Consider the following 26,786-nt stretch of genomic DNA (forward strand, 5'->3'; position numbering starts at 1 on the left):
GATGGTGAGCAACCCATCAATAGCAAGAAAGTCCACATCAGCAAGGAAAGCAACCGGCTAACCAATAGAGGGAGCCACCAACCTTTATATAAAGGATACTTAACGGATTTCAGGGGTGAGACTCCTAACACACCCATAACTCTACATTCCTTTCCTCTTTTACTCACCTGAAACCTAAGTTAGGCATCAGAACTTCCACTCGGAGTCCCCTGTGGGGTGATTTTTGTGGTGTGCAAGTCCAAATTGAGCCGGAAACTGCATCAACACAAAGCATTCTAAAAAGTCTAGCATATATCAGTCTTTGATAAAATTGCTCAGTATAGAGATTACATGATCCTTTATAACAAAAACCAAACACTCAGCCAAAGGTTTTAAGTGGTGAAATTTGAAATGAGAAAATCCACAAATAAACAAAAAATTTAGGGTGAGCGAAGTTTCTTTTAGTGTGAGCTTGTCGGTGCCTCTAAGCCAAGGAAGAATAACACCGTGCACACTGAGCATGGCAGTTGGGACTTGGAGTCGGTGTAGAGATTAGAAATAGACGGAATTGTTTTCATATTGGAGAAGTATAGATGTGTGTGTGTGTGTGTGTGTGTGAGAGAGAGAGAGAGAGAGAGAGAGAGAGAGAGAGAGAGAGAGAGAGCTTACCCTTTGAGTTGCTTTGTTTTTTTGGTTGCAAGCGAGGGAGTCAATTAATATGGGCACGCACTCGTCGGGGGCACCCAACAAAAGTGACTCCAACTGGAGTCGGGGTTTTTATATCAAGGGTGGAATTATTAAGGTGACTTATGAAAAATGTTACGTTTTTGGTAGAAACAATGACTCTCTAGGTTCACATAAGTCTGCCGCGATTCACCTCTAAGTGCAACTAAATAAGGGAATAAATCAGATCTACGATCCACAGAGAGACTTCCTGTAGAATTAGCAAACCAAAGATGCCGTTAGGTAGTCAATTAAAATCGTAATCGGTAAAACCAAATCAAACTGAATTGAACCGTAGTAAATAGAGTTGGTTTGGTTTCAGTTTCAAGACTAAAACTATCGAACTGAATTAAATTACATATTTTCGAAATCAAATAAGGAATCGGGTAAAATTATATTATTTTTAAAATTTCAATCAATGTGGATGATAAATTACATTCCCTTTTTTATGTTTGGAAAATGTTTGGTACATTATGACCTTAATAAGGAATTTTCTTTTGGTGGTGAAGATGTAAAATGTCCAAACGCTTAAAATAGGACCTAAACCGATATGAAATCAAATTAAAACTAAATACGAATTAATTGGTTTGATTTTGATTTTGAAAATGTGTTCCTATTTCTTACCAGGTTCGATTTGGTTCGATTCGGTTCGATTTCATATTTTGTATCTGAAACCAAATCAAAATCTAACAGATTGACACCTGTTGTCAGAAACCCAACGGTATCTCTTTCGCACTATGCATGGAAGGAATTAAGGACAGAAACAGAATTCTTAGAGCCCATTTGGTAACGATTCTGTTATGAGAACGTCGTTCTTCGGTAAAATCATCTATTTGTGTTCCTTCATTATGAGATGATTTTCAAATGAAGAAACACCTAAAAGGTGTTACTTGATTTCTACTCTTGGGATGAGTTTTTGAACCGATTTGTTCCTTGGGTACAGAAACAAAAAGGAATTTACCAAATGCTTTTTTGGTTGTTCCCATTCTAAAATGGAAGAAAGAATAGAAAAGATAATCCCAAGAGGGTTACCAAACGGGCTCTAGTGGCTCTCTCTCTCTCGCAACTCTCAATGGTAACCTTCAATGGATTACGGCAAATGGCTGAAATGCGACGTTTTCAACCATCAAACCCTAACCCATCGTCGGCAGACCATTATGCTCAATTGTACAATGTAGAGCAGTCTTCCTCCTACGCTCATCAATATCCTTACTACCTACACCAAACCCACAACCATACTTTAGTAGAACCTCCGATCCTTCCACCAGGAATCGACTCCTATGCGGCCATTAATTCGTATCCTCCTACCCATGTAGGTTTGGAAAGCCAGGTGGCCGTCTCCTATGGTCACCATGTGGCTCAGATCGGTGCATTGACTGCTGCAGCGTATTATCAGGATACGGGTAATTCTGGGCAGAGTTGCGCTGCCAAGGAATCTATATGCCAGTTTGGTGCCGATCACACGAGCTACACTGCTGTAAGTATTGATACTATTTCTTGCAAATTTAGTACTGCAGTAGCCTATTTTGTTGTCTCCATTTATTTTGTGTGAAAATGTTTGGCTTTGTATGAAATTGTAGACTTTTTGTTAGGTGGGTATGTGTTGTTCGTTTGGTTATTCGAATTTCATTGGGATTAATGAATTGAGGGTCATTTCATGATTGTTACTTGGGACTTGTTTTATGATTTATGTGTGAATGAATTGGTGTTTGATGCTGTTTCTTTCACGTAGTCTGTCCCTTACTTTATTTCCTGTGTGCCTGAATGGTAGTTTACTGTGTTGGATTTTTCTGAACTAACAATGAATTTTCCTCTTTAAATTATATTATTTGATTTATTATTAAATATAGTACTATTTTCCCCTCACCCCACCTATACAGCATGGTTAGTAAGGACAGTTTGATTATTCGACCATTGATAATAATGTTTTATTTCACTTTATTGGCTTTCTCCATTCATTGATTTCGTGTTAATTGGAGTAAATGGTTGCATTTATGCATGTCATCTGAAATCTTCATGACCCCCTTTGGTCAGAATAATTGTAGTTGTTTTTCTTTTTGGTTATTCTGAATGAATTCCTCTTTTTCTTCTGTTTGTTTGTTTATTTGTTATACTCAGTGTAGTGGAGATGATGATGTTGAGATGAATTTGTGGCAAAACTAGGAAGATAAAGTCAGGAATGTTCATTTTAGAGCTGAATTGGGAGGTAACTATAATACATGATAAGCTACGAGAAAGTCGTTTGAGGTGGCATGACCATGTTCAATGGATGCCTTTGGATACCCCAATGCAGATGAGTGATTTGATTTAGATTGAAAGAACTAAAAGAGCTAGGGGGAGACTGAAAATGACCCTAGGAGAAGTGGTGAGAAAACTCATTCATAGCTTAGGCCTTGTATCAAATATGACATGGAATAGATGGGGGGGGGCAAGGATCCATGTATCTGACCCCATTTAGTTGGGATAAGGTTGAGTTGTTGTTGTTGTAATGTTGGCTTCCTCTTATATTTTTTTCTAATGCTAGAGATGCTTTTGTTAATAGCATGAGTAGGGTAGAATGCTTGAATGATCTGAGTGACCATACAAGCCCTTATTTATAATAAGCAAAGAAGAGCCAAAATTACAAATATGCCCCCCCTTCAGCTGACCCTCATTAAATAGGGTCGGTGGAAGGGGGTAGTGGCCAATGTGCCCCTGCGGCACCTAACTACATATTCAAATGCTCACCCTCAAGTTGGTGCATAGATATCACATATGCCTAACTTGACTAAACAAGGATGAATCACCTCCTTGACTAACCCCTTAGTGAATACATCAATTAATTGATCACCAGACTTCTGAAAGGGAACACAAATCAAACCAGCATCTAAATTATGTTTGATGAAGTGTTTGTCGATCTCCACATGTTTAGTACGGTCATGCTGTACTGGATTATGAGTGATACTGATAGTAACATTGTTATCACAACAGAGCATCATTGGAAGGCGAAAAGATACACCAATATTATTTAATAGTGTGCGTAACCACAACAACTCACAAATCCCTTGTGCCATAGCATAGAACTCTACTTTAACATTGGATCCACCACATTCTTCTTCTTGCTGTGCTAAGTGACAAGATTCCCACCCATGAAGGTATAATAACCCGAGATGGATTTTCCATTAGGTGAACCAGCCCAATTAGCATCTGTATAGGCTTCAACTTTGAGATGATCATGAGGAGATAAAATGATTCCTTTTCTTGGAGATGACTTCAAGTATCTCAAAATACGCAGAACTGCCTCCATGTGAGAGGAATAAGAATCATGCATAAAGTGACTCACCAAACTAACATCCACAACAATATCAGGCCGTGTATGGGAGAGATAGATCAGTTTTCATACCAATCATTGGTAACGACCTTTGTCAACCAGTTCTCCTTTCTTTTCCTTGAGCCGGGTACTAGCTTCCGTATGAGTATCAGAAGGATGACAACCCAATAAACTAGTCTCAGATAACAGATCAAAGGTGTACTTCTTAATGTATAACTAGAATCAGCAAGTCAACCTAGTTCCAAAACAGCAGGATACTCTCAAAGAACACCCAATCAATCACCATATATCTTAACAACAGAATACTAACAAGACTGAAATAAATAAACAAGGATCAGCCATATTGATCTCAGTATTTCAGTAATCCTGTAGCTGAATGGTAACCAGGAAATCAAGGCTTAATGCACCAATATCTGAGACTGAATCATGGGAGAATAGTGACCAAAATAATGCACAAACACTCAGAACAATCGATTCAACATTCTGGGCAGAATTGGATTAAAGCTGATATCGACCAGATTAGGGAGATTTGACTTAACAGACAGTTCCCAGGTCTGATTATCCTAAAATTGGGATCGAACCATCCTCTCAGCAGCGGTAACACTCGACCCAAACAGGGAAGCCATCAGGTGGCTGGTTGCTCAGATCAGCGATGGGTCGGTAGGAGAAATCTGGGGTTCTTAAAACCAGAATTAAGAAAAGACCAGATCACTTACCTGAGATGGCTGAAGAAAATAATACTAAGAATATCAGAAGATAGAGGGAACTACTTGGGCTTCTCAGCGCAAAGTGTTGACCAGATCAGACACGAGCCCCAAAGCCTTGATCAAACACAAGGTAGTCTCAGCAAAGACATAGCGGAAGCAGCAGCAAGCTCTTTTTTTGTTTCATAAAATCGTGGCTATATGAGAGCCCTCCTTTTTATTTATAACGTTGATGGAGTTTTACAACTTTAGAAACTAAAATAGGTGCTAAAACTGAAATAGAAAGCTTGCAAAATATCAAATCTTCTAGTTACTGAAACTGAGAATAGAAACTAGGAATTAAAGAGTACTGAATTTAGAAACTAACTAGATACTGAAATTAGAAACTCACACTGGAATTAGAAACTAATTAACCCCATCAAAGCCAAATCGTGGGCCTTAATACTAGGCCTGGTCGACTCCTCTCTTTTTCTTTCTTCCTCGTACATGTCTTCAATGCTGCCTCACTTCTTTTGAGAAAGAAAGATGCCTTTTGAAGACCGGGTAACTTTAATCCCAAAAAAATACCTTAGTGTTCCGAGATCTTTTATTTCAAACTCTTGACTAAGAAAGTCCTTGAGATGACCAATCTCAGCATTATCATTTTTTATTACGACGTTGTCATCCACATAGACAATGAGCATAGTAATTCTATCTCTCGACCTTTTTATGAACAATGTATGGTTAGCATTACTTTGCTTATAACCCACAGAGGTCATCGCCTTGTGAAATCTATGAAACCATGCTTGAGGTGACTGCTTCAACCCATAGGGAGCACGCTTCCATATATAGACCTTGCCCTGAGTTCCCTCATTGGAGAATCCTGTTGGAATATCCATGTGCACTTCCTCATCGAGCTTTCTATGGAAGAAAGCATTCTTCACACCAAGTTGTTGGAGATCCCATCCTAGATTTACAACACATGAGAGCAAAGCTTGCACAGAAGTCAAATTGGCAATCGGTGCAATTGTCTCCTAGCAGTCGATTCCATATGTCTGAGTGAACCCTTTAGCCGTAAGCATAGCTTTGTACCTGTCCACCGAGCCATCTATTTTTTGTTTTACCACGAACACCCACTTACACCCAACTGGTCTTTTTCCAGGAGAAAGAGTCATAAGTTACCATGTATCATTCTTTTGTAGGGCTCCCATTTCTTCCATCATTGCTGCCTTCCATTTTTCATCTGCAAATGCTTCCTACTAATTCTAGGAAACATGAACAGAAGGAAGAGAGGACACAAAAGCATGATAGGATGGAGAAAGGGTGGATATGGGATGTTGAGTACAAGTCCTACTACCTTTCCTAAGAGGAATAGGTTGGTCAGAAGTAGGAATTGTACCTGATGACATGTTAGGCTTAGTAGGCTTTGGATCCAGAGCTGGCGAGAGGATGCGCAAAGGTGCTGCAGTAGTGGTGGTGGTCTGAAGTTGCGTGTTTCTAGTGTAACCCCTATGATACACTTGAAGAGTTAAATTATCAACGTGGCTCTAAAATTCTCTAATAATATATTGAATAAGAGTCATCTCCCCTTGAGCTAGAACATCAGTCTCTATCTCCTCACCCTCTTTTTGAGCATGAGGGTCTTTAATAGAGGATGGTGGATACACTGGTGGAGTAAGCTGATTCGGAGTCACCTCTTCACTATCAATGCTAGACTCCCCCTGAAGAGGTGGCGAGGAGTAGTAGCCAACGGATTCATAAAACATAACATCCATGGTGACTATAGTACACCTTGTAGGAGGATGGTAATATTTGTATTCTTTCTATGTAGGAGAATAACCCAGAAAGATACACTTAATGCTACGAGGTTCTAATTTCCCTGGTGATGATGATCCCGAGCATAGCAGGCGCACCCAAAGGTTTTTGGAGGAACCAGAAAGGAAGAATTCCCTTGAAGAACATCAACAGGAGTCTGGGAATTCAGAACTCGAGTAAGCATGTGGTTGATCAAGTAAGCAACAGTGAGGACAACATCACTCCTATACTTAGAGGAACTTGTTTGGAAAACATCATGGCATCTAGTAAGCGCCTGTTATTGTGTTTGCCACTCCATTCTGAGGTGGAGTACTAACACAGCTAGTCGGATGAAGAATCCCATGATCAACTAGGTATTTCTGAAATTGGCCCTCCATATACTCTATACCATTATCACTACGAAGAATCTTCAGAGTAGCATTGAACTGTCTGAATCATCTTATGGAATCTTTGAAAACAACTGAACACCTCACTTTTGTGTTGTGCAAGAGTGACTATCAATGAAAGGCACAAACCATCGTTTATTAGAAATAGATGGCCGACGAGACGGACCCTGTGCATTAGAGGACACAGAGTGTAACCAAATGGAAAATTGAAGAACTTCTATTCAATGGAAAATAACTGAAACGAGTTTGTTTAGCCAAAGTGCAAGCTTCACAAAAAATCATTCCTAGTACATTGCTTAACTAATTACGAAAATAAAATAGATAATATCCCAAGTGGAGGGTGTCCTGAATAGCAGTGCCACTATTGCAGATTAGAGGACACAGAGTGTAGTTGGTGACTGGTAGTAGATACTACAGTTGTAAGGCAACAACCATCATCAAGCAAATAGGGACCACTTTGCACTTTACCACATCCAATCATCTTCCTCTATTGCCAGATCCTGAAAAATGCAGTGAGAAGGAAAAAAATGTTACTTTACAGTTTAAGTCCCTAGTAAGGCTACTAATGGATAGTAGGTTACTAGTAAAATTAGGGATATGTAAAACTGAAGAAAATGTAATAAAAGAACATTGAATAGAACCCTTTCCAGAGACATAGGATAGGGTGCCATCTGCTACCCTAACTTTATCTCTGCCTGAAGTGGGTAAGTATTGCTGGAATAAGCTGGAAGAACTGGTGTGATCTGTTGTAGGGGAGTCAATGATCCAAGGTCTGCAGACTACTGATGCACATGACTACCAAACAAGATACCTGAATGAGCAAAGTTGGAACCTGAAGGGGTTGAATTGGTAGGAGTTGACGAATTAGAAGCCTTGAGCATGCGCCTGAAAGCCTGAAGTTCCTCCTAGGAGAGACTAGTATCAGTTGTAGGTGGTGTGTCAACAGTTTCAGCCTGATTAACCTTGGTATGGTGTGGCTTGTTTTAGTGTTCACATTTAACAACCTCCTTAGTGGTGTCACCAGTATGAGTTGCTCCCTTAGAAGTAGTAGTGGAACCAGTCTGTAGGGTTGACTTTTCCATAGTAGGAGGAAGCATAGAGTTATGATGATACTCTGATGTGTTAAGTCACGAATCTGATCATACTCACATTCAAACCAGCCAAAAAATATACACCCTGATTTTGTCCACATGCTTAGTATAAGTAGTAATGTCTTCAACATTGGTAGGGAGATAGTCTACAAATAGGTCGAGCTCATACCATAGACTGTGAGGTTCACTATAATATTTGGACACAGAGAGTTCCTGTAGAGTAGTGGTACGAACTTTCTTTTGAAGATCAAATACTTGAGCATCATTCCCTATTTTTCCATAGGGCACAGGTTTCCTTGGCAGCAACCCAAATCTGAGAAGCAGTTTCTAACAATAAGAATCTCTAGAAATAGACTGATGAATAGAATTGATAAAAAAAGACAGTACCAGAGAGTCATTAGTGATCCTTTGTCATGAGGGGTACCACTCTTCAGAGGGTTTCTATGATTTTCCTATGATGTGTGCAGTGAGACCTCTGCCAGCAATAGTAAGGTAGGTAGATTTGGACCAGATGTGGTAATTGGTTCCTCTCCAATTTCACAGAGCTATCATTAGAAGGCATGTATTCATTGCGGCCTTGCCTATGAGATCCTAAGGTTGTAGTAATTACTTTAGACATGATGATAGTATGGAGAATTGACAATGAATGGGAGAAATACCAAATCTTCAAACCAGTTGTTAGAAAGAGCCAAAATTTGGATTGAATTGCCTTGTAAAGGTAATGAAGCACTCCTCCAAAATATATCTGATTTTGATGAAGAACTGGTGAGATAGGCATATCAGGGTTTTAGGAGAAAACCTTAAATTTTGAAGAGGATGAGGATCACACACACAACCGTGGCAGATAGGGCCACATGGATGGTCGATTTCCTCTGTAGAGGTGAAGAGGGTCTCCACCAAATATCAACTGATTATGAGGGAGGTAACCCAAAATCAATGGGGTCAGGGTTTTCTCCCCAAAATCCTAACTTTTGGTGAATCGTAGGTGAAGATGGGCTTCAATGTTGCAAGTGATGATGAGTCCTTCCAATTTGCTGTACTTAATCTTCAATAGGTGGAGATTTGTTTTTAAAAGTAGGAAGAATCAAACTCCAAGAAGGGAAGAACCCTAATCGATTTTTTCAGGTTTTTGGGTTTAAAACATTGAGGTAATGTGTAGGACAACAACTAGATTCATATGAATCACCTCATTAGTGCTGCCACATGGAGAATTAGGGAGACAAAGGAAGCGGAGAGGGTGGAGGTTAAAAAGAAGATGGAGGTTGAGAGGATGGAGGCTTTGCGATTTTTGGAAGAAGAGAAAGAGAAGCCTGAAAACCCTAGACCAGAAAATTACCTCTGATACCATGTTAACAGCATGAGTAATGCTTGAATAATCTTAGTGACCACACAAGCCCTTTATCTATAACAAGCAAAGAAGAGCCAAAATTACAAGAATGCGCCCTTTCAGCCGACCCTCATTAGGTAGGGTAGGTGGAAGGGGGAAAAGGCCAATGTGCCCCTGCGAACACCTAATTACATATTTTAACAGCTTCATACTTACAAACAAATATATATTAGTGCTAAATCATTGCTTAGCAGTTGAAGTTACTAGGATTTGCATTGTGGTTTCTAGATTTTACTAGCCTAAATGGGTAATTCTTTTGTCTTGTGATTGCTACATTCCACTAAACTGGGGAGGGGGGGTGGAGAACTTTATTAAACAGATTTTATAGCAGCCATATGAGGTAGAATGTTGGGAAACCAAGAAATAATTACTCACCGCTACTTACAACTGTAATGTATACGAAAAAAAGTCGACTTCCAATTGTCAGCTCACAATTAGTGACAGCTTTCTTACCACTCCAGTCATTTTTATCAGGGGCTTTCTCCCTGTCATTTCAATGCTTCCAATTTGCAATATATCACTCCTTATTGGTGTGTTCCCTGTTCTTCCTTGCATATGTCAATTGACCTTCCCTTATGTTGTTTTTAGTAGAACACTTGAGGTTCCACTGTATGCATGTATTTCTGGTTCTGTCCTACCTATGCTTGGCGCATCTGTCCATCTCAACAGCTTCTTACCAAAACAGAAAAAAAGGGTCCATCTCAACAGCTTGATCTTGGCTATGGTCGACTCACTAGGAGTTTCATCTACATGAATCCTTGAAAGCTCCAACCTCGGTCATCTAAGGCCTTTCTCTTGCTGGTTTTTGTTGCATTTTGCCAAACCATCTCAATAAAATTCCCCTCATCTTGTCACCAACTATAGCTACTCTTTACATTCCTTGAATGCATTCTTTTTTAATTGTCCTTCAGTGTCTTGCCAGTCATCCTTGTTGAAATCATTATCCCTAGTACATTCATTTTATTTGATTTTTTTTTCTTTATTCCCCTATGTTTAGCTCCGTATTCTTGTAGCATTGCTTGTCTTATAGCTCTCGTGTAGAATTCACTTTACTTGAATAGTAGATGACACAACATGCTAGAGGCTTTTCTTACCTTAATCAATCCAACCCAAAATCAATCTTGTCCTTGTTAATCAGTGAACCAAGATTATGGAAACGGTTAATTTGGGTTATCTATATATCATAAAATCTTAAATTCTTTATTAAAGAATCTTAATTTTATCACAGGTATTTGTCCTATTTTTCTTTAAAACTTTTGATTTTGAAGTGTCCCTTGATAAAGAAAACTTATTATTAGGTTAAACTAATTGATAACTAATGAAGAGAGGGACACACTTAATGTTGATCCCTTGTATATACACGTTTTATTGGAGACACACTTGTTTCTCATCCAGTAGTTTTAACATTAGTTACAAGTTACAGCTCTATGTTGCGTAATCCATAATTTTGTCAATATAATCCGCTTGAAAATATTTACTTTTATTTGCAAACCCACCAGATGATCTCTCTAGGCACCCTATAGCATGCTTTCTTGATACCAACAAAGACCTTGTGAAAATATTTCTACTTTTATTAGAACATTTTTCATCAGTGATCTAAGTGAATAGCTTCAATTATCAATCTTCCTGATGTAACTCTAAATTGATATTTTTTGATACTCTTATTTCTTCCCTTGACGTTTTTTATCATTCTTTGCCAAAGTGCTATTGTGACAAAACAGGAATAAGAAACCAGTACCTACAGAGAGAGGAGAGAAGAGGGAAAGAGGGAGGACAAAGGAAGAAGAAAGGATAACAATGGACCACGATAGGATTCAGTATATCACGTCGCGATCTCTCCCCAATACTTATAACAATGGTAATTGACTCTTGGTAGGAAACCTGCTAAGAGTATATGTCTAATTACAAGGCAAGTAAATAACTAGAATAAAGTAAATACTGGAACAACTTAACTTTAACACAACTCTACAACTAATCGTGAAACACGAAAGGGACACTCCCCCTATCATGAGTAGTCTTTAACACTCTCCCTCAAGCTTGAGTATACACACACACATACACACACACACACACACACATATATATATACACTAGTAAAAATATACATGCAAATGCTCGTATGGAGAAAAAGTACTACAAACTAACCAAACCTACATGTGTGATCTTATGTTGGGAGAGAAAATTCATGAATCTATCAAGGAAGAGAGGCACTCACTACTCAAATTTCATTATAAAAAAGGGGATTCAGAGGCTTACTTGTAAGCAATCAACCGTAGTAGCAAGATAATAAAAGAAAATAAAACCGACTGCAATCAATAAGAGGGAATTAAGGTAACTATTGCAATCATAATTCATTGCCCAAAAAAACAATTGTAACTAGTGCAGCCCAAAAAAAAGGGTTCAAAATGGTTTTCAATCTCTCATTACATTATTCACAACATGTGTGATGAATCGGATCCTGAGCTTATTCTCATCCATTAACTCTCATAATTAGTAAGGTCCTTGGATACTACAAAAGCTAAGCAACTTGTTCAAAAAAATGTTTTCTACCAATAATCAATACTCAGCTACACTATTAACTGTTCAACCCGCAATTGTAAGTTCAAAAGCATAGTGAATCAGTTTACAAGCACAAATCAAAGGAAATTTTAGTTTTTTTTTTTTACACTTGTGAATTTTTAATCAATTAACGCTTAAACATCAAAAAATAAATGAAACAAATCCATACTTTATGATTCAACAGACCAACAGAAGAGCATTCAAAAGAAAATGGAGAGAAATAAAGAAAAACACAACACTTAGGGAACCAAATCATACAGTAATTGTAGGTGTCTGTATTCATACCACTTAGATTTCAAAGAAAAATGAAGCAAACAGAAGCAAAGCAAATGAGGAAAAGAAGACGATGAAAGAAAAGGAGAGAAGAGAGATCGATTAGGAAAGCAATGGAGGAGAGAGAATCTAGAAAATAGGGATTCTCTATTTTTGGTGTAAATATAGATTGACGGAATTAGTTTAGTTTCATAAGAAAAAAGAACTAAACGAAATTAGGAAAGCATTATTGATAAAAAAAAAAATAGATTTCCTTTAAGTTACTTAAAAGAAATAGAGAAATAGAGAAACTAAATATTTAATTATAAGATTTTATTTAAATTATGAAAGCAATTGAGGAGAGATGAGAGTGGAGGGTGTGAGACGAATAAAGACGTTATTTTTAATTTAAAAAAAAAAAAAAAAGATAGCAAAAAAATAGCAAAATGGAGGACTATAAGAGTGGATGATGTAAATGAACAACTAGATGAAATTAGGAAAGCAATAGAGAAGAGAGAGTCTAGAAAATATAAATTCCCTTCAAATTAGGAGAGATGGGAGTGGAGGGTGTGAGAAAAATAAAGAAGTTATTTTTGTTAAAAAAAATAAAAATAAAAATAAAAATAAGGTAGCAAAAAAATATCAAAATGGGAAACAAACAAACTAGAGAGAGATAGTGAGAGAGAATAAGGATTTTCTTTCAAGAAGTTAATTTTTTAAATGAAAATGAAGAAACTAATATTTAGTTATAGATTGAAAAACAGAAGGTAGTAAAAAATAGCAAAAGCTGGAGGGACGTGAGAGAGAGAGAGAGAAAAGAGTAGCAATAGAGGAGAGAGAATCTAGAAAATATAGATTTCCTTTAAATTAGGAAAGCAATTGAGGAGAGTGAATCTAGATAATAGGGATTTTCTCTTTTTGGTGTAAATATAGGTGACGGAATTAGTTTAGTTTCATAAAAAGGAAGAACTAAATGAAATTAGGAAAGCTATAGAGGAGAGAGAATCTAGAAAGTTATTTTGTTTTTTTACAGTATAAAAGGGAAATGTATTTACCTAATTGACCTTTTCAAAAACTCGAATCGTAGATTTTTAAGTATGTAAAGATATATTGAGGAGGATATTTTTGTCAAGTGAAAGATTAGCTGCGAAACATGAGTACATGCTTTTATATATATATATATATATATATGAGTACATGCTTATATATATATATATATATATCTCAAAAGACTCCACCTTGAAACCACAAGAATAGATAATAAAAGCAGAATCAGTCTTGAAAATATATAGTTGTCATTAGTAGCAACAATAGAAAAAAAAATCTTCCTGTCGAATAAACCAGAAAATGAGCAATAAGCGGTGTAGAATATCAACCGCAAAACAAATCATAGCAACAGCAACAACATCAAAAGCCCTTCGCAAGAAGGCAAGTAGTTAGTAGTAGTCTTCACAAAGAAGACAGATTATGTGCAGTATAGTTCGCTGTAAGCCACTGATTGAGAGGCTGTGTGTGTACAGATTGTATGAATGCATTTTTTTGTGAACGCCGGAGCTGTGAATGTGTGTGTGCCAACAGTGAGGATTTTCAGCAGAGACTGTGATTGTGTGCAAGTGAGAATTGCAGGGCAGTCGTAATGAGTAACTGTACACCAGATGGAATAGTTCTACTGATTGTGCGTTGACTGCTAGGGACATCAACGAGTGAGTTTGGAAATGAATGAGTTAAGTCAGATTTTTGGTTTCACGGAATCATCCTTCTCAGTGGCCATCCTTGATCAACATTTGTCAGATAGATTCTGGTAGGAATTGTTTGTTTGATAATCACACCACCCAATGGAAGCATAGGATATCCCTGCCTAGCTCTAAAAGTTCCCAAAGCTTAGTTGTAAGTGTATTTTCTTCATTTAGTGCATATCTTGTGTAGATCCAGCACGAATAAGATTCTTCTTTCTGTTCAGAAGAAGATAATGGTGAACTTTGGTTCCTCTACTGTAGTAAAAAAATATATGCCTTCCAGTAGCCTACTTCATCTGGAATTTCTATGTGGTTTCTCAAAACGAACTAGTGGAGAAGCCTAAGGGGGGTGGGTAATTTATCAGGAGCTCAACTACTCAACCTTATAGGAGATACATCCGATTCAACAAGATTGATAACTAATTTCAAAAGAAAAAGGAAGATATCTCTAAATCTCATACAAAAAAGATAGTCATCAAGAGTGACTAACTAGTTTATTCTTCTTTTACATGGAGAAGACTTGGCAGTTAACAGCTTGGTCGCCAAATTAGCAGGTCAGCGGTGTTGACGCCTATTACCACGAGGCCATTAAATTCTTGGTAGGTTAAGACCAAGGTTCAAGAAGATAATCCGGATTTCAACCTTAACCTGGCGGTTTTCAGTGCATGGTTTCATTTGACCATTTTGGTGGTCCAACGGCCATATTTTGGGCTGAAGCATTGGTGGCTGCTCTCACCAAAAGAAGAAAAATTTTTAAGATTAGTTTCAAAACAGGGAACAGAGAATGTTGTAGCACTTACTGATAGCGCTGTTCAGGTACCATGAAACAATATCAAAGACAAGCCACCAGTATTGAGAGAGAAAGAGGAGAGGGAAAAAAAGGGGGGGGGGGAGCTCCATTATGTACGCAGCCTTATCCTGCTTCACGGAGTGGCTGTTTCCTGACTCGAACCTGTGACCACTTGGTCACAATGGAGCAACCTTACCGTTGCACCAAGGTCCACTCTCTAGAAAGGAGGAGAGAATGAGAAGTAGAAAAGAAAAGAAGAGAAGAGTAGTAGTATTGCAAGCCAAGGAAAGAGGGCTCAAGATTTTGATTAGATGGCCAAATCGTGAGACCCTAATTATTTTTATTAAAGTTATAAAAACAAGGATAGACAACCCTCAACTTAAGTCATTACCTGAAACCCTTAACAACTCAGATGAGTACCCAAGCTATACTTTTAACAACTATAACATAATAATAACACTCTCAACACCTTTTCTGGCAATTCAGAGTCATAATTGTTGCCTTTTTTTTTTTTTTTTTTTTGTCATGTGGCAAACTGCATTTTTGTTGAAACTTACCACATAGTAGAGGGTTGTTGAAGTGGGAACTTGTATGCATATTTTTGAGTGGTAAATAATCAGCAACATTCTCTCTCGTATATGGTACGTCAATATCAGTATCGGCCCCGGTTGACACCGATACTTGACCAATCTAGATTGGTTATCAATATTGTTTCAGGGGTAAAACCGTAAAGAAAATGTACTTTCTTTTTAAAAGTAAGGAGAAAAGTGACCAATCCGATCCAGATCCAGGTCGGTATTGGCCGATACCGATAACTAAATCCTTGGTTTGGAGTGTTTTAAACGAAATAAAATCTTTTAAGAAAACAAAATACGAAAAATTCCAAACAAAAGAGGTGAAGGAAGAGAAAAAAGGGTGGAGATATAAGAAAATGAAGATGAGAGTAAAAAAATGAGAAGAGAGTAAGGGGAAAGAGGTGCACAGCCTAACAAGTCAGGATAGTCAAAGCTATATGGGGTTGGCTACATAGATCCTTGCCCTCCAATAGGCTCTATCTGAGGTCATACTTGGGACAAGACTAAGACTAAGCATGTCATTCCTTACCACTTCGCTTATGGTCATTTTAGCCCCGCCTCTAGCTCTTTTATTTCTTTCAGTCTGAATCCAATCACTCCTTCTTACTTGGGAAATGTTGAATTATGTAGTTCTCTTAGATGGGCATTGGGTCATGGACATAGTTTTTAAGGGGTTGGCAAGGCGTCGCACTGATGCGGTCTAGAGACGATAAGGCAACGCTCTGCCTTACGTGAAGTGGCTATGGCGGTCGCCTTATAGCATAAGGTGCTATAAAGTGTCTTAAGTGATGCCTTATGACGACTTATGACAAACGCGGTTGCCTTTTGTGTTTTTTTTTTTTTTTTTAAACAGTTTTAAAATTGCTTGATGAAGATTCCAAATTAAATTTTCTCATTGGCAGGTATATAAGTTTTGATGCCCATGTGATGCATTGGATAAAAAACTTTATAACTTAAAAGACAAAACCCCAAATTGCATCTCTCTTTGTCTCCACTCCAAATCGCAAAACCCCAAAGCCGACGGTGAGGTCCCTCACTCCCTCGTCCCTCCTCCTTCGATTCTTCTCCGGTGACTATTATTCTCTTCCGGCAGCCTTTGACGACTTCCGACGAAGGTTCCTTCCACTCTCTCCAGGTATGTAATATGTTATTGTTTATTTTTCTATTTTCTGATTTTTCTTATCTTCTTTGTGCGCTTTTTTTTTTTTTCTCCTTTCTTCTCCCTTCTTCCTTCTTTTTTCATCTTCATCATATGCCATACGGTGAGACTTGAGAGTCGTTACAGTCAACTCTCAAGTCTTTAACAGTTTTTTTTTTCCTTCCTTTGGTGAGACTTTGAGAGTCGTTACAGTCGTACAACTCTCATGTAACGACTCTCAAGTCTTTAACAGTTTTTTTTTTGTGAGTCTTACGAGTTACTGTTTCTCCCTTCTTCTTCCTTCTTTATTTTTAATTTTGCTTTAGACTTTTAGTGATAATAATTGTATTCAGGCTTCTAGCTTATAATAGGCTTTTTGCAATTTTGCTTAAGTATTGTTTTCACTTTTCAAGAAGATAAGAAGTGCCTAATTGGTTATATTTAGACTAGAAATAGTTAATGATAGCGGCCAGCCTCTACTCCCTTTAAAACACACACACACACACACACACACACACACTTTGATCTGGCATCATAGAGATAAGTATAATAAATACTTGTATATTTTATGTCTTCTTTTCTTTATATTTATAATTTTGTTTCATAATTATGTATTTATATTATATGTTAATATGTTATGATGATTGACGATTGATGATTGATGATTGATGAAGATGAATTTAGTTTATTCACTTTATTGATTTGTTTTCTTGATGCATATCTTACATTGGTATGAATATGAACCTTTAATTTTTATTTAGCATATGAGTAATAGGATTCAACTAGGATTTGAACTAAATAGATTGGTTTTATAAAAGAATTACACAGGAACACTTTAGTTAATAAGGCGACACTTTATGCCCGCCTTATCGCTAAGGCACTCTGAAAGACCCTCAAACGCCTTCGTCACTTTACCGCCTTAAAAACTATGGTCATGGATCGAAATATAGGTAGATATAAAAATGTAAAGAGATTTTCTTATTTTGCAGACTTTTGATATCTTATGTTTTTGTGCTCAGCGGGGCTTTCAAGAATTCATTATCTCATTCCTCCTTTCATAAATTAATGCATGTAGGACGCATTGGTTTGACCGATCCATATGGTACGTCAAATAGACAGCCGGTACCTTATCATAGTCCTTGCTTGGAATCTCCATGTAGCCAACCCCATTAAGTTGGGATAAGGTTTTGGATGTTGTTGTTGTAAATAATCAGCAACATGCATTCATATCTATTCTGTGTGTGCACATCACTAGACCCCATTACTGCCTGGTGGCATAAATGTGTGGACCTTGCTTTTTTTCCGCATGCCTTGTGGAGTTGATGGAAGCTTCGTTCTGGAGTTGAGGGAAGCTTTGCATAGCATTGCCTAGGTTTATGAATCTGCAGTTTTCTCAGCTTTCTAATTTTCTGTCCAATTTTAATTTTGATTCATTTTATCCAAAATTTAGGGGCCTTTATACACCCACAGTCCGAAGCTAACCCAACTTCCAGCTCAGGCCAGGCTTGTTTGGTGAACTACCCAGGCTTTAGGATTGGCTCATTGACAGACCTATGTTTAGACATTATGCACATATCTAGTTGATTATGATACATCATTGCCAGCATTAATGCATTTATACAATACAATGCTTCCATGCGCTTTTCTAGTCCCAGGTGTCTAAATGTATAATTGTTTATTTGCATGTGTGCCCCCCCCCCCCCCCCCCCCCCCCCCCCCCCTCCCCTCCCCCCAATTATTTATTTAATTGTGTATGTGTTGCATGTACTAGCCTTACTCTTTTATCCTCTCACTTACAAAATTTGGTTTGGTGACTTTGTGTTTATGTTGTATTTTCTTTGGTTGTTCCATAATTAATCACTTGTGATTCTACTGAAGGCCATAAAATCTCTGAACAAGGAGCCAGAGGTGCCCACAAGTTTGACTCCCATGGTCTGGAACAACTGGAATCATCCTTCTGCAAATGATCCCACAAAGATATTCCTAACAAAACCAAATGTTATGCAGGCCATTTGTTGTGAGGTTTGCAAGATAGAATGTAATTCCAAAGATGTCTATTATCAACATATTTTGGGAAAGAAGCACAAGAGTAATCTGAAGAAACAAGAAGAGTCAAGGATTGACTTTAATTTCCCCACCACTACAATAATGCAGAGCAATCCAGGGACATCTGAGATTGGAAATATGCCATATGAGGTAGGCAATCATGTAGGTGGGAAAATGATAATGTAGTGTTTGCAGCTCTTGTGTAGTTTAATTCTAATTAAATTAAAAATCAGTTGTTAAAATGTTTTTTTACAATTTTCCTTAGTATGCGTCATAGATCTTTCAACAGGGAACTTCATTAAGACCGTCAATGTCGTCTTGATCTGGCTCCTGCAGCCCTATCTTGTGCATAGCTATATTTGGCGAATTTAATCATATGTTGTCATTTTCTGATGCCGTCATTTTTCCATCACCATCTACTGAATTTTTTTTTTGGGTGAATGAAAAATATATTAAAGCAAATGAAAATCAAATACAACAAACAAAGCCTAAACTGGCTAAGCAAAGGCCCTACCCACCAAAAGCCAGCCCAACAGGCGAGGGACTAAACAAGCCATCCCTAGGAAGGAACAAGCTAGGAAACCCAAAAATAGAGGGAGGTGGGTGGGGGGGGGAGGGGAGGACAGAAACAAGACAAATCCAAACTGATGATGATCGTTGTCTTGAACAAATCAAAATAAAACCCTAACTAAACTATGAAATAATGATAAGAAAGGGGTCGAAGCCATAGAGAACTCAAAGACTTTAAGTTTACTGAAATTGGTGTGAATGTTATTTTGAAAATCAAATTGCAAAGTTAAGACTAAATTAACGACTAATTAACAAAAGTGAGAATTTATGAGAAGAACAGCCTTTAGGTTTCGAACCCCCATTGACATGATTATTTAACTTTGGCGCATACTCCGGTTCATTAAAATTAAAAGTCTAATGCAACCACAAAATGATAATTCTGGTTCATTTTAGGTATAACCTATCTTGCTGAGCACTATCGTCTTTCGCATACGCTTAGCATGCTTAGTTTGGTTAGTTAAAGACTATCATCGATACAACTGAAATTTCGATAAAAACTATTGTTTGAGTAGAAAATATGAATCATAGAAGTACATTCTCTAAACTAAATAACTCAATTGAAATCATCCACAAAGGGATGGAGCCTCAACATCAAACAATTAAGTATGCTTAAACCAAAAATTAAATAACAATAATGTATGGTTCATCTACACTTAAAGACAAAGGGAACTTAGCCGCTCATGGTGTGAATCAGCAAAGGGAAGCAACGATGTTGTTCTTCCATGGAGTCTCGAACACAGGTGAAGGGATTCAGAGGTATTGCGGCACGATGTGATGGTGGTGATGGAATCTTGGTCGATGGCAATGATCTCTATGCAATGCTGTCCAGGGAAATCCGTCTAGAAGAAGGGATAACCGTGAAAAAGGGAGAAAAAACCAGCCCACAAACAATGGAGAAGCACTCCTTAAATAAGGAATGTGTGAAAGACCAAAAGAGAGATGGCGTGAGTGGGAGTTGTGGGAGGAGATGGAGTTGTGAGTGAGAGATAAAAATTGTGGGTATGGGGAAACCATGTAGATAAGAGAGATAATTGGGAGAGAGGAATTACAGGGGAGAGAGAAACATGAGAGAAAGAGAGAAGTTAGGGGCTGATTAGGACAAAGAGAGAGACCATGAGAAGGGAGCAAAAGAGGGAGAAATTCTAGGAGAGGGAGGAAAAATAAGGAAGAACCATGAGTGAGAGAGATTTGGTCTAGGGAAGAGAAGCAAGGGGGCGTGAGATGAGATCAAGGAGGAGAGAGAGGTATTCGGTGGGTGAGAGAGAACCATGAGATGGGAGAGATTGTAAGGGAGAAGGGAGAAAATAGGAGAGAATAGATGTATTACGTGGGATGTGTGGGACGATATAGGAAAGTGAGAGAGATTAGGAGAGATTAGGATCCTGTTCTCATTTGGACAAGGAGAGAGAGAAGGACGAGAGAAAGTAGGAAAAGAGGAGAAGGGTAAGAGAAAGTAGAAGGAGAGAGAGAAAAATCGTCTCTCTTTCCTTCTTTTTTAATTTTTCGTGGAAAAACCGATTCTACACTTGAAACCTTGCAAAACAATAAAATAGCAAAACTGAATCAATTAAATGATGGCATCGAATAAAAATAAATAATTAAAAATAAAAATAAATAATTAAAAATAAAAATAAATAATTAAACAACAATATCATGTATAATTGTAACCCGATCAGATGATACAACAAAAAGGGGGAAAGGGGATCCAAAACATGGAAAGAGATGATTCATCAAAATTAAGGAGGGGGCGAGAATAACAGAAGGTCCCAAGATGATGTCAAATATTTATTTTTGCTTGTATCAAGGCAATCAGCACAATTGTGAAGAATTTTATTTCTCACCTCAAAAGTGATAGCGTCCCGAATTTTTTCTAGAGTCCACGATGTGGATGCCCATCTACTTCTGTTTCTTTCCCACCAAATGTGATATAATGCTGCACCAAAGCCAACTTTCCAAGAGAGTGGCATGAAGTTGTACCATTAAAGACAACTCAAGATCCATCTTCATTCTCATTCAAATGGAAGAATAATTCTGGGAGCTGACGAGAGCTTCCGGGCAATACTTCCCCAAATCGATTTTGAGAAAGGACATTCAAAGAACAAATGCTTAAGGCTGTGAAAGGAATTCCAACATAAGCAACATTAGTGATAGAAATATTTCTATGCCTAAGAAAGTCCTAGATAGGAAGATAGTTGGTCATTGTTCTCCAAGTTGTAAAAGAATGTCTTGGAATCGCAAAGGAGAACCAAACAATTCTATACCATGGAACAATCACATTAATACAACGAATCAGGTTCCAGGCAGAATCTTGAGTAAAGCAACATGAGGAGTTTGCCATCCATTGGACAACATCCCCACTCCCTCAAGGTCTCAGCCGGATACTCGGTAATTTGTTCCACATCTCAATTAGAGCATTAGAAATACCGGGTCCAGGGTCCCAAACACCATTATCTCTAATGACACCTTTGCTATGAGATCCCATATCATATCTAATTTTATCCCCATATTTGGCAATTAGAACCCCATAAGTGTGTTAATTATCAAGCCAAAGATAAGTATTAGAACCATCATCAATTTTCTTTTCTTATTATTTTTTTTTATTCCTGATGAGTTTATAATACCAACAATATTAGCATCCGTAACTCACGGAAACCAAGACCCCCTCATTTTGGGAAGATATACCTTTCCCAACTAAAAGGATGAAGAAAATGAGTGCTTTCACAACCCTACCAAAGAAAAGATGACGTAAGAGATTCAATTTTGGAAGAGATAGCAGTTGGAAGGCCGAAAATCCCTGACCAGTAGATATGTGTGGTTTGCATAACAGATCTAATTAGTTCTAAGTGACCTGCAAAGGAGAATAATTTGCTCTTCCAAAGTTAGAGTCTCTTACGAAGCCTATCAAGAATGGGGGAACAGTGATGGGCAGAAAGCTTGGAAGAGATCAAAGGCAAGCTCAAATAGGTAACAAGAAGATGACCTTCAGGGAAGCCTAAGATGCCCCTTAATTGAGTCTTCAAAGGGCTCCAAGACTCCTCCAAAGAAAGATAAAAACTTTATTGGATTAAGGGCTTCAAATATGCTGATTATAGATTAAAGGTTTGCTTTCTCAAAAATCTTGAGATCATCGACAAAGGAGAGATGGGAGATCTTCAAAGCCTTACCCTTAGAGATGGGGTGAATGGAATTTTTCTCAGTTTTGATTGAGAGGATTTTGGAGAGACCTTCCATCGCAATAGAGAAAAGCAATGGGGATATGGGGCAACCCTGATGGGTACCAAATTTTGAATTGAAGTAACCATGAGGAGACCCATTAACAAAGACGGAAAAACGAGGAGAGGAAATGAAACAATGATTCCAATGAATGAAATTTGGGGGCAAATCCGTTCTCTTAAGGATCTGATGAATATATTCTCATCTAATGGAGTCAAAAGTCTCGGGGATATCCAGCTTGAGGAGAACAAAAGGGTGTTGGTTTTTCCTATCGAAGCATCTGATGATTTCATGGCACAACAAGATGTTGTCGGAAATGTTTATCCCTGGAATGAATGTAGCCTGATTATATCTCATAAGATCATTAATAACTGTCTTAAGCCTATTTGCAATAAACTTATAAAGAAAGTTTGCAAGAGAGATGGGAAAAAAAGAGGAAACATGATCAACCCCCGCAAGTTTGGGGACAAGGCAATGAAAAGTCTGGTTAATCCCATAAATCTTTTGGGGAGGTAAAAGAAACCAGATCATCCTTTACCATGACCCAAGTAGTTAAAAAGAAACCAAAACTGAACCCATCAGGACTAGGGGATTTCTCAGGTTTATTGGATTTGATAGCCAAGAGAATCTCTTCATCAAATGGGATTGAGGATAGCACTCTTCTATAGTCAGGAGGGGCCTTTGAAAACTGCAAAATCTCAGAAATTCGAGCAAGTGGAGGGAGAATGGAAGGGTTGAAAAGATTGGAGAAATGATTGACAAAAGCTGATTTAATCTCATTCGAGTTAGAAGAAAGATCACCCTTATAATTTCTTAGACATTGAATTGAATTATGACTATGTCTAGTCCTAATAGATTTATGAAAAATGCAGCATTTGACTCACCAAGAGTCAACCATTTGATCCTGGGTTTTTTCTTACAAAACCTCTTCTTGACGAAGAAGGGAGCCTAATCTAGAGGACAATTCTTTCTCCTTCTCAGCTTAGGACAAATTATGAGGGTCAGCTTGAAGTCTAGTTTGGGCATCAGAAAGGAAAGCCCTACAATCTTCAACCCCTTGAGAGATGTTACCAAAAGTGCTCTTGTTTGAGGATTTCAAGGCAAGCTTGACATATTTCAGCTTTTGAGCAAAAATTGTAAGAGGGCAGGATTTATCCTTAAATGGGGAGCTCCAAGCTTGATTCACAAGATCCAAGAAATCATTATGGGAGGCCACATGTCAAAGAATTTAAAAGGCTTTGGACTGAATGAGATATATGGAGCAATTGTGATTACAGCCGGGCTATGATCAGAAATACCCTGGGGTTCAAAAGAAACCTAGGAACTTGGGAAACCAGAAAGCCAACTTTCATTAACAAACACACGATCTAATTTACAAGAAGTCCTAGAACCAGCAAGTCTTCTATTAGTCCAAGTAAACTCAAAACAATACCACCTTAGGTCAGTTACATTAATGGAACTAATACAAGAGGTAAAGTCATTACAGCATTGTCATTAACAAAACCCCCAACTTTTTCATGGGCAGCAAGCACGGTATTAAAATCGCCTGCAATACACCAATTATTATTCCTTACTTGATTAGAAATGACTAACAGAGATGATCAAAGATTAATTCTATCAACCATGGAATTTGAGGCATACATCGCAGTGAGATGAAAAGATCGATTTGCTTGCAAACAACAATTCTAAAGTGCATGAATTGATCTGAAGTCAAAACAATGTAACAGAAATTTTACCTGTGTTCCATAAACACCAAATGTGACCATTTTGATGATAAAAGTAGTTATTCTGAAAGTCCCATGATGGTGCAGTGGAAGAGCTAATTGCAATAGCATTATCCTCTATCTTCGTTTCCAAAACAATGCAGATGCAGAAACGTTGGAGCCACGGACAATTCTGAACTTTTTCCTCTTTTGAAGGATCATTCAATCTTCTTATATGCCAACATAAGATCGATTGCATTACCTAAAAACATAAAAGAGAAAGCCCAAATCCTAGTATAGGAAAAAAGTTAGTGGGTGTCCTTTTTCTTTTTAGCACCAAGGCCTTTACCATTTGAGAGGGCTACTACATTTTTACCTTTACATGCTGGGAGGGTTCCTTACCTGTGTGGAATGGGCATTAGCCTTGATAGAAGGGGAAATTGTCTCACTCGAGTGTCCAAAAGAGGGAGGGGTATTACGGAGCCTTCCCAATCATCGTTGAAGGGGGTTGGGAGAGGGAAGAATCAGCAATAGGGGGATCCAGGGCAGGAAGTTGTTGCTCGGGAAGGAAAAGTAGGGGGAATAGGGATAGGGGGAGTGGGGGTCACAAGGGATTGAAGGAGGAGGGGAGTGGGGGAGGATGGAGCATAGCAATGGCCCATGCAAAGCAGAGGTGGTAGAGGGGAGCTCCGGTCTAGAGGTAGGGGGATGAGAGAGGGGAGAGGTCTGGATTTGTGTGGGTAGGGGTAGGTTGAGTTTGGTTCGGGTGGGGAGGGGTATTGTAGGTTTGGTCTAGTTGAGTTTGGTTCAGGTTGGGATGGATATTGTAGGTTTGGTCTAGTTGAGATTGGTTCTGGTGGGTTAGGTTATGGTGGGATTGGTTTGGGTGGGATGGGTTAGTGTGGGTTTGGTTTTGGTGAGAATTGTTCGTGGAATGGGTGGTTAGCTTTAGTTTGGTAAGTTTTGGGAGAGGAGGATAAGGATGAGATAGGATCGGTTGAGTTTTGTTCTCTAAGTGGGATTGGGTAGTGACTGTGAGTAGGACAAGGGTTGGGATGGGCTTGATTGGGAGTAGAAATAGGCAAGTATTGTGCTGCAATGGATGGTTGGGTGATGATATGCATGTTAGCTAAAAAGTGAGGTTCCAAACTAATGGGAATAAAGTGCTATTTATTTGAATTGGTCATGGTCCGGTCAAGCCCTTGATTCAAGGAGATAGATAAGGACTGGTCCAGCTCAAGAGGAGGTTGAGTAGGGGTTAATTTCTAGAAAGTAGGGATTGCAAATGGGTGGAAACGTTGGACAAGGAGGAGGGATTAGTAAATGTTAAGGAATGGTTTAAATTTAAATTCGATGGAATGGTTTAAATTTAAATTCGAAAGAGGTGGTTCCATCCCTAAAATCAAGGGATCCAAATCTGCCAATAAAGAAAACGCATTTTTGGTAACAAACCTGGAAGGAGCATGAATCAAGGGGCAGTTATACGTAGAACAGGCAGGGTGATTTTCTGCTAGCTGTGGAGGACTGTCATGGAGGTCTCTTGCGGACAACAATAGAGTTCCGGCCACCTGGATAGGCTGGTCAACATTTCCTTGGCCAAATGAATTTCTTGATGTAAGAGATGTATCTAAAATTCCCTGGGCTAAGTTTACATCAATCTTGTCTAGACTTACAAGAGAAGTTGTATCATCTTCATTGGATTTGAGAGCAGCACTGTCACTAACAAGGTCTCTTCACTTGGAGCTTTAGAGATAGATTCCATCTTTTTGATAGATTGATTTTTCATTAGAGAATTTGGACATTCCTGATCAATATGCCCGAAGCAATTACAACATAGACATCTCGGTGGTAGCCATTCGAAATGAACATCTTGCTTAAAGATCACCCCATTTTCTGGGAGGATGGAGATTAACAGATTAAAGCTGAAATCTGCTGGAACGTCGATGAGAATTCTTGCGTAAGAGAGGTGATCCATTGCTTTTGTTCAGACATCAGAGTATGGGGGTTTCCCAATAAGACTTCCAATGATGCTCAGCCCTTTTTCTGACCACAAGTGCAGTGGGAGTTTAGGGAAGGTAACTCACAATGGCAAAGACCGATGAATATCAGGTTGAATCTGGACTGATGGTGTCTAAGGTTGAAGAATTAAGGGTCTTCGAAGTACAAACCAGGGACCTCTGTCAATGGTGAAGTGCATATCTTCCACGGTTTTGAATGTGAAAATAAAAACTCCGTTATTGAGCATATGGAATTTTAGATCTCTGCAGTGCTTCCATTGGCGAGAGAGGGATGCCTTCATAGCCATAAAAAGGGGGTCGTTGCCGAGGAAGAACCCTATAGCAGCAGTTGACTAGCTAGCAGAGCTTGACTATTGTTTTGGAGGGCAAAAAAGCAATAGGCTTGCCTTTGAGGTAGGTAGGAGGAACGAACTTGAGCTTGAATTCTTTTTCTTTAAATGAAGAGCCAAGGAAAAGACCAGACCATGTTTTGGGTGGCTCAGGGATTCCCTGGAGAGGAGGGATAGAGGGTGGTGTGGTGGGTTGTTTGGCTGGATGATGGTTTCCATGGTCGGGGTGGTTCTAATGGCCTTGGTTTGAATGGTTGTGGAGGGTTTGGGTTTTGTATGGTGGTGGAGTTTTGTATGATGGTGGAGGCTTGCGTGGTGGGTAAGGATTGGTCACTGGAGCTATGCATGGTGGTGGAGGATTGCTAAGGATCAGATTGGTTAAGCCCATTGGGCGAAAGCAAGGTGTTGGGGGTTTGAATTGTGACCCATTCCACAGTAGAGGGGAGGAATAGGCTAGAGGAGGGAAGTCTGATGGGTTTAAGG

General features: G+C 38.6%; 1 protein-coding gene across 3 annotated transcripts in view; it reads left to right on the top strand.

The window, feature by feature from the left end:
- Positions 1-1,702: 1,702 nt before the first annotated feature.
- Positions 1,703-26,786, top strand: part of LOC122077749 (zinc finger protein 385B-like) — a 29,300-nt gene continuing 4,216 nt past the window's right edge. Inside the window, exons 1-2 of one of the 3 annotated variants that reach the window (XM_042643601.1) lie at positions 1,703-2,179; positions 18,432-18,620. In XM_042643601.1, the coding sequence (XP_042499535.1) occupies positions 1,775-2,179; positions 18,432-18,620 (594 nt within the window). In that variant the 5' untranslated portion in view covers positions 1,703-1,774. Of the gene's footprint in view, positions 2,180-18,302; positions 18,621-26,786 lie in introns of all 3 variants that reach the window. The other 2 variants (XM_042643600.1, XM_042643599.1) reach the window with 2 other exon arrangements.

The sequence above is a fragment of the Macadamia integrifolia genome, chromosome 5, assembly GCF_013358625.1.
Source record: "Macadamia integrifolia cultivar HAES 741 chromosome 5, SCU_Mint_v3, whole genome shotgun sequence".
NCBI classification, from domain to species: Eukaryota; Viridiplantae; Streptophyta; class Magnoliopsida; order Proteales; family Proteaceae; genus Macadamia; species Macadamia integrifolia.